Raw genomic sequence first — 8,886 nt, 5'->3', positions numbered from 1 at the left:
TCAGTAACAGGGTTTAACCAATTCCTTGCTTTTGCCTATAGTTTATATATATTTTTATTATATAAGTTTCAGCAGAATGGAATAAGGCAGCAAAACAGACAAACACGTAGGCAAAGTGAAACGGACAAAGGATATATTGAACAACTATTCAAATATAGGGACAATGACAAAAACTGTATTAAACAGTGCAATAATTTACAGACATACAGACATTTACAGCTTGTTTTTGTACATTAAAAAAGTGCCAGCTCAAGCCTGTCCCAATGATTTACAATGGCTATAGACTACCCCGTCCCCTGTCCCCCCCCCCCCCGTCCCCCCATCTCCCAACCACACCCCCCACACACACACACATCATATGAACAAGTAAACTGTAGCCAATTTGTCAAGCTTTCGGGTAAAGATGGTAGATCCTCTTTCCTCTCTCCTTCTTTACATCAATGGTAGACCCTCTGCTCTCATTTCTTTCTCACAAATTGTAGTTCAGAACATCAGATGAGGAGGAGACTAGCAACCTACTAATACATAATAAGTGCATACTCTATCATCAGCAAAAAATAAAGCAATTGGTTGCATGCATCATTCAGGAACAATACAAATGAGTAAGTAAACTCCAACCCACAAGATTATCTGTAATTTACTAGAAATTGTAACCTGCAGCAATATTTGTGCTAGATTAGACCAATATCTCATTTAACCCATACACTATCCATTGATTAATTGATATTGTGTAATCGACTGCTGAAAAAGAGGAAAGTTCCTCTCTGACACAGACAGATTAAAATAAATGTTTTGGAATACCTGCAATGATTCAATTTTAATTGATATTTTTTGTAGTCAATGAATGGGAGGAGTGGTTTGCCATGACCTCTAGGAGAATAAAAGTGATAAATAGTGATACCTCATTTCATATTATTTACAACTAGTTTACATTTCCCCGTCATTTTAGAATATGTGTAATGTATCATTACTGTAAAATTATTAACATTTCCTTTCTTATAATACATATGTACTTTAACCTTGGCTTCAAATCAGTTGTTTACTTCTGTGAGTGTCAGTAAACAGAGCATAATATAATACACACACTGATATGTAAACACATAACTTGAGCACAATAGAGTAATATTAAAACGGCAACTGTGACAAAACCAAATGAAGGCTTTATGTTTACTATGTTTTTGTAGACAAATGGCAGAAAATTCTGGGATGACAATGAGCCCTTATATCTCCAGTTAAACTGAGAACAGACACCAACAGGAATAATGTAAAAGAGTGGGTCAACTTAGAGTGTTGATTCTTATTTACAGTAAAAACACTGAGCTGCTAAAATTATTTTAATCCTTAGTTTCAGTGTGTTATGTTTCCCAACATATTTTAAAATCTCAAAGAAACTCTCACAGAAATACTGCATGTCCTTACCGTGATCATGGAGAAAGTTTAAACATATGGAACATCTGTACAAAATTGTGAAAACTCAAAAGTGTCTTCACAAAATATCTGGTATAATCGGACGTTTTGAAGGCCAATAGATCAGGTATATCTTAATAAATTAGCAACCCCAAATCTCCCCAGGTGACCCCATAGGAGCACACCATGGATTCATTTTGTTGAAACACATTATCCCTCACCCAACTTTCTGTCTTTCCCAGAACTATCTACTAGAGCAAATATACCTTAACAATTTGCCCAAAAACTTTTTCATGTGATTTTCTCGCCCAGTTTTGCCATTTTTCTTCAATGTAATGTATATTATGAAGCAAACACAGCAATAAAATAATATGTAAGAGACAAGAAATCCTCACAAACAAGGGAACAAAGATGAGTTCTAATAAAGCTGCTGTCAAAGATTCCCAGGTTTAATTTAGTGTTTGTGACAGTGACACAAGGCTTTTATGGTTGGATTCCTGAGAGCATTTGTTGAGGGGTACAAGATGTCTGAGGGTGTGTGTGTGGGTGTGTGTGTGTGTGTGTGTGTATGTGTGTGTGTGTGTGTGTTCACATTGTGCAACACTTGTTCTTGTGTGCATGAGAGTCTTTGAAGCGGAGTCTATGCTTGGATCGATATTTCTCCAAGTATGTTAGCTGTTTACTGTTGATGGCTCCACGACGCTTCCTGAAATACATAAAGACAAACAATGAATGATAGAAGTCAATGGCTCTTCAGCATGCGTTGCTGTCTGCTTTCTTCTTTTCTTTGATACCACCACCGGATGGCACCAAAGAAGGATCAGAATGTAGACATTGTTTTTGTTAATATTCATAAAGCATAAGTGGTCTTACACTATGATATTTGTAATTTCTGCGTGCTGAGGATGTAGTATACAAATGTACTCACTGTCTGATGAGTTGAATAGCATCTTCATACTTCATTCCGCTCTCTATCAAAGCCAGAGCAACCAGCACAGGAGCCCTGTATGCATGCATAAACACAAACACACACACATTGAGTCTGATGTCTGAGTAAAAATAATGACAGTTTATAAACATCTTTAAAAAGTTTCAGAAACGCTACTGGCTGTGTTTCCGATAGCGAATCGTGAATCGCCTTTATTGGTCAAATATGTGTTTTTCTAAGATCACTCTACTAGAAGTTTCTGAGGGTTTTTTAATTGCTCTCAATGTACTTAAACAGAAATGGACATAACAGCTAGGAACAAGGACAACAAAGCTGTATGTGTATATATACATATTATATAATTATATATGAAAAGCACCAATGATCACAAACACAAACTGTGTAAAGTTTAGTTCTTTTTTCATTAGGTGTGTCTCTCACCTCCCCAGTCCCGCCACACAGTGGACAGCCACACAGCATCCTGGATCCTCCAGAAAGTTATTCTTCAGCAGACTCAGCCAATCATCAACCAGCTTAGTGGGGGGCGGGGCTCCATCATCAAACGGCCAATCCTGAGAGAAAAGCAGAACAGCTACAGTACTTAAAACTGGAACTCTGTATCCTGTGTGTATGTGTGTGTGATTGTGTGTGTGTATGTGTGTGTGATTGTGTGTGTGATTGTGTGTGTGTGCGTGTGCGTGTGCGTGTCTTTAGTGTATGCTCACCACCACAGTAATGCCTTCTTTCTCCAACGGTGTTTTATCATAGGTGATATCACAGACTCGAACAACTGTGGTGGCACCGAAGCGCTTTAGGTCCTGAAAGGGACGACAGTTGGAGGACAATTTTCACAACTTTAATTCAGTTAAAATGTCTCTCATGTCATCAGGAAGGGAAACAATACATACAGTTTATACATGAGATATATGTATATGTTATGTGCACAGTATGGTATTTTTCTGAAGCTCTTCGGTGTACTGATGGTAGTCTGTCAACACACACACACACACACACACACACACACACACACACACACACACACACACACGTCTCTTACCTCTATGAAGGAGGTCAGTGTGCTGTCTGTGGGGTTGTGAGTGATGAGGAATCTCATGTTCTTGTGGCACAGTTCTACAGGAGCTGGACGGTTCATGATGGCTGGTTTAACCTTTGATATCCTAGGATGACCTCTGACCTTTAAATGTCATGGAGAAATGTAACGTAAATAACTTGAGATTGAACATCATGTCAAATAACAACACCACAGGGAAATCGCCATAAAGATTTAAAAAGCTTGAACTAGTTATCCCAAGTTACCTCAAAGTTCAAATGTGAGCAGATGTCTACAACACATGAATATTTCCAGATTTGTCTCAATAATCTTTCATTAATTATCCCTACTATATATTTGACACCAATAGGCCTTTTTCATGGAAGACATTTTGACATGTCATAGTATGAAAAGCACAGGTGTAAATGATACAGTTACTGATGGCTGCTGCTTCAGTTTCAGGGTCCTATTATTGTTCATGCTTACTCACTGTCACACTGTCACACTGTCATTGCTTACTGGGACACTTGAATAGAGCAGAGCCATCGTTAGTGTTATTAATAATAATCTTTCTGCTCTTCATAAAATGAAAAAAGATCAATTCAACCTGACTCCTTTAGGGTGAAACTGTTTAAAAAGCAACAATCTTAAGACATTTCAAGACCTTGAGATGATGAAGATGAAGATGACGCAATATGAAGGTAAAACAAGCACTAGTAAAGAGACAACAGTGTTCAAAGAGGAGTGTAATACTACAGTTAAAGGCCCCCCACCCGCACTGTGGGTGGGTACACACTGCACTTGATTGACATCTCCCTCAGGCGTTGGTCACACCTGTAGGACAACTCACCTCTATCGTAAAATAAAATAATAATACTCGCAAAATAATACTTGCAAATATTAAATTGAATGAAAGTAATGTTGATTTATATTTGTGATAAACAACTTTCATTTAGGAGCAGTTTGGACCGATAACGCCATGATCAATACAGTAAGAAGTATTGGTTGAGTTTACTTCAGTGTGAACAGTCTGCTGGTAATAGCATACTTAATCACTAATTTAGTAGGCAGTATGCACTGCAGTACATTCAGATTAAGTACGTAGTATGTAGTATGTAGTATGTAGTATGTAGTACGTTATTATGCAATTTAGACCTCACATAATTCCCATCATAGCTCTGCCAAACTTCAACCTGGTAAAATCAGCCAGAATAACTCAAAACACCTGTGTGGGTTTGCAAAGAGAAATTAAATGAAACATTTTCATATGGTCATATCTTTCACTAATCTTGGATTTTATGACTGTAAATTGTTATGGATAAGTGTGTTTTTTGTAATAAAAATCCATGAATACTACATTAAGCACAGTTTTAGTTGTATACTGGATGCAAAACTAAAACAAATGTTACAACATTAGAACTGTCAATGGAGCAGTTCTTTAGAGTATCTCTTGTCTGGCATTGCTCTTGCTCACAATTTGAATAAGATAACAGGGATGTGAGAATTTTAATTTAGGGATGCCTCACATAAGCATGCTCAGATGTTACTTTAGTTAGATAAGAGTTGTTTGAGTGATATCATTGTCCCTACATGCTAGTAAACAAATGGATAAACTTAGCCTGTGATGACTTAAGGCAATACTGCATATATATACATCTGTATAGCATGCAGTACAGGAATGTTGCAGCAACAGGTTTACACAGGAGAGGCATATCTGGCCACTCCTCTTCCCAGTAGTATTGGCACCGGCTGTATTACGAATATTGTTTGTTCTTTGTCAATGCATCATTTTCAAATAAGGACATTTCACCTTTGGTATTACTCTGCTACAACTTCAAGAAAAATGTAAACTAGCACTGAAATGAGGTGATGTATTTTCTATGCAAGGCCTGGCATAAAATCATTCTCGTTAATAAATCTTACACCTCTGCTGGAAAGGCAAGCCAAATGCTGTTTTCAGCTAACACTGACTAAACTTAAAAACTACCACAGAATCATATAACCGTGCCATAAAAAGTCAATAATGTGCAGGATTTAAGAAGTGTTGGTGCATCACTATTTTAGTCAAGCTCTGGTGACCACTCACCTTTAGCTCCAGCTGCAGCAGGTAGCTGCTGTGTCTTATATCAGGTCTCCAGGTGACTCTGGACTATCTGTCTGTTTTTGAACTTCCTGTTGGGAGACTGTTTATAGCCTTTAAGGTATTTTCCCAATTTGTCCTGTTGTCTTGTGAGTACAGTTTTACTCCATCAGTTGACTGTATCCTATAGTCCAGGAAGCTACAGTGTGTCAACTCTCTGTGTGTTTTTATCTGTCCGATTGTCACTTCAGTCCTTCTTTCTTAGTCTCTTTGTCTCTTTGTCTCTCTTTCCTTCTCTCTCCAGTTAGCTTCCAGTGTCGAGGCTCCACGTGTTACCCCATGAGCTTCAGAGGGCAAGGGCCAATGGTCTTTTCAGGTTTCGGGGCCGCAGGACTGCATGGTGGAGCTTCATCCCAGAGAGGCCTTAATGGTGTTGGGCATGGCAGTAGTCACCACTCCGCCGCACAAACTCCATCAACCAGCGATTCTGAAGTACAAAACATACAAATAAAATAAGATTTTTAATAATCATCTTTCAGGAAAAACAGTAACGAAAAAACAAAAGATATTCAGCATTTGTTCAAGTGTTCCAAACAATCTGCAAAATCAGCTGATGTACATAGACAAACACACACATGAACATATGCATTATACTGTAGGCATATTTTTAATTATTTTGACAGTGAACCCCCTAAACAAAATGATGGCACTATATTAAATACATAACAGGACCAAGACCACTAGCTTTTGCATTTTGAAGACTGATGATATTTGCAAGTACGTCCTGATTCTGCCTTGTTTGAGAAGTCACTTGTGTGAAAAACAAATGCTCATTATCTCTCACTCATGTGCCCAAACATTCAGACAAACAGGGAAAGTACTCTGGGTAATCTGTCATCACCTCCTCATCTCAGCTTTGACAATATGCACACACACACACACACACACACACACACACACACACACACACACACACACACACACACACACACACACACACACATACACACTGTTCATAATCACATGCCGACTTACTCACTAACTCTCCCAGAAGAGTGCAGTCTATTCCAGGTTGTTGACTATCTATAATTAGGAATTTATCCTCTGTTAACACTAATCAGGTTAGAACAGAGGTCGATTATCTCCATGCAATCAATTCAAAGTGTAGAAAGAACATTTATTTTTGCTTTACTGACTTTTACAGAGATTCCATTTATGTTTTTAGCTGACTTTTATTGCTGAGTGACTTATTATAAAAACATCATGAAAACATAAAGGAGAATGACTGAAATGGCTAGACAGTGGCAGTAATTCCAATTAAAACTGTAAGGCTGAGCAGTTTGGTTTGTAAAAACAGGTGCGTCCCCTGATGGTCATCTGGCTAGCTGACTGTTACCCTGCCAGAGGCTGGGTGAGGACCCAAAGAAGTTAAAAATGGATCTCAATATTATTTTAGACCCGATTTAGGTTGCCAAATGTTTCTACAGTACATGTGATATAAGGCTGAACGACACACAGTAAGCTTGTAGGTTAGTAGTAAAGACAACAACAAAGCAGGTTAGTAGTAGTCTCAAATAGGATAAATCCTGTTAGAGAACATTCACCTCTACTGCCAACTATAAAGGAGTTTTAGTCTGCAGATGCTCCAATCACAAGTCACTCAGAAGTGTTCTCAATACCTAAATGTGAGTTGTTTCTGAAACAGTACACAACCTTCCCTCTACAGCAGGAAAATCCACAAAGCACATTTAGTCCTGCAGAAGCAGTCCTACAACAGTGAGAGTGCTGACTGCCTGTAGACACTGAATACCTGCAGCTGTATTTATAGCTGTATCTATACCAGCAGCTGATTCTATGACACACCACATTTCTGTTGAAGAAAAAGTCTGCAGTGTCTGCCTGCTCCAGTGAAGAGCTGTGATTAGCTTGATTACTATCGCTCAAAATTCATTTCTATGGAAATGCTGCATTACTGTATCGACATTCGTCATGTGAAGTTACTGCACTCAAAAGTTACAAAACTTAATGCATCAAACTTCTGGCTGTGAGACACAGCAGGAACCTTTCCCAAATACTATTTAATTCTGATAACAGCAACCAAACAAACATAATATCTATAAAGTGATTGTCCTTACCTGCTATTCAATGTCATCTCCAACCATAGTATACACTTCAGTTCTTCTGCCTCAGTAAAGTCCACCTGCTTTTAGTCTTCTTCTGCCTCTAGAAACTGAAATGCCTGGTAGTCAACCGTCAGAAAAAAGTCTTTGTGCAACAACCTGTTGCTCTGCCCCACTACAGCACTGAACTATCCACCTCTCCCTGCACCCCCTGCCTCATAGTAACCACTGCGATGTGTGTACTGTACGTGCCAATTTGTGGCTCTGCCTTGCTGTAGCGGTGCAGTGTGCTGTGCAGAGGATCTGCTGTGAGCTGGTCTAATCAGGCTGAGCAGCCATCTGACCCTGACAGCCCTGTCACTAGCAGAACACTCTACAGTTAATGCTCTTAGAGGGAGAGGAGAAGAGCCTCACTCCCCCCTCCTCCTCCTCTTCATCCACCACCCTCCCTTTTCCCTCCCCTCTTCCAGGGTAAAGAAGAGGTGCTGTCCCCCCTCCTCTCCTCACCATTCCAACATACAGTAGAGTGCACAGTAACAAATAGATACAGATCAGTGTTTTCAGATCATGTTTCTTTTTCAAATATAGGAATTATTTGAAATTGCAGGTCCAACAAGTTGTTTTTTTGTTATGACAAGTCTGTCTGGACCTTCTCTTATTTTCCTTTCCTCCCTTTCTCCCCCCTTTTCCCTCCCTGTACCAACTAAAAATAGACGGTCCTTTGAGCTCCCAGACAGATTGGACAAGTCAAACCTTTGAGTACTAGTTCATGGAATTAACTTTCTCCTTAACTGACAATAGTCTCAAGTTTGTTTGTGTTCCTACAGCCACCCTAATGTGAAGCCATTGTGTTGTTGCCACAGCGCACCAATCAATGTGTTTGTCCACATTTTTTATAAAAAAGAGAGAAAATTGCAGAACACATTTTCCAAACCGACGTCAACTGAGGCAGGCTTCCAAGAAATCCACGCAGCTTCGTGTTTTTGAGTTTTTATGATTCATTTTATCTGATTTGTTTACAAGGTTATGGTATGGATATGTGAGTGCAGAGTCACAAGGCAGTCATACGCTCAGACTTCTTAAAGCAGTACAAGCTGGGGCCTCACCTCACTATCAATCATTTTGAGTAGAGACATGACTGTTCACCCGCGCACAGAGCTTTAAAAAACACCTCTTACTAGCTAAAATTAGCTGAAGCACTACTTGAACACGTTCAATTATTTTAACACGTTCACATTTGAATGTCTGCGTATCATTTTCTGTGTATGTATATGTGCTCTCAAAACTGCAGCTGTGTTTG

General features: G+C 39.1%; 1 protein-coding gene across 1 annotated transcript; it reads right to left on the bottom strand.

Annotated features, from left to right (window-relative positions):
- Positions 1-715: 715 nt before the first annotated feature.
- Positions 716-8,014, bottom strand: LOC115021774 (protein tyrosine phosphatase type IVA 3). The gene is made up of 7 exons (XM_029452423.1): positions 7,602-8,014; positions 5,473-5,953; positions 3,393-3,530; positions 3,061-3,153; positions 2,777-2,907; positions 2,336-2,410; positions 716-2,113 (listed from the first exon to the last, which is right to left on the bottom strand). The coding sequence occupies exons 3-7, from the start codon at positions 3,486-3,488 to the stop codon at positions 1,996-1,998; spliced, it is 513 nt and encodes a 170-aa protein (XP_029308283.1). The 5' UTR covers positions 3,489-3,530; positions 5,473-5,953; positions 7,602-8,014; the 3' UTR covers positions 716-1,995.
- Positions 8,015-8,886: the final 872 nt, after the last annotated feature.

This window comes from Cottoperca gobio, chromosome 16 (assembly GCF_900634415.1).
Source record: "Cottoperca gobio chromosome 16, fCotGob3.1, whole genome shotgun sequence".
NCBI classification, from domain to species: Eukaryota; Metazoa; Chordata; class Actinopteri; order Perciformes; family Bovichtidae; genus Cottoperca; species Cottoperca gobio.
This window is presented reverse-complemented; position numbering and strand designations above follow the sequence as displayed.

What these genes read in the sequence shown, in the direction of transcription:
- LOC115021774 (XM_029452423.1), bottom strand. Translation starts at nt 3,488, where the DNA reads ATGAACCGTCCAGCTCCTGTAGAACTGTGCCACAAGAACATGAGATTC. An exon ending in AAGAAGGCATTACTGTGGTG is followed by an intron (nt 2,908 to 3,060) that starts GTGAGCATACAC and finishes CTTTTCTCTCAG; the next exon opens with GATTGGCCGTTTGATGATGG. An exon ending in TGTGTGGCGGGACTGGGGAG is followed by an intron (nt 2,411 to 2,776) that starts GTGAGAGACACA and finishes GCATGCATACAG; the next exon opens with GGCTCCTGTGCTGGTTGCTC.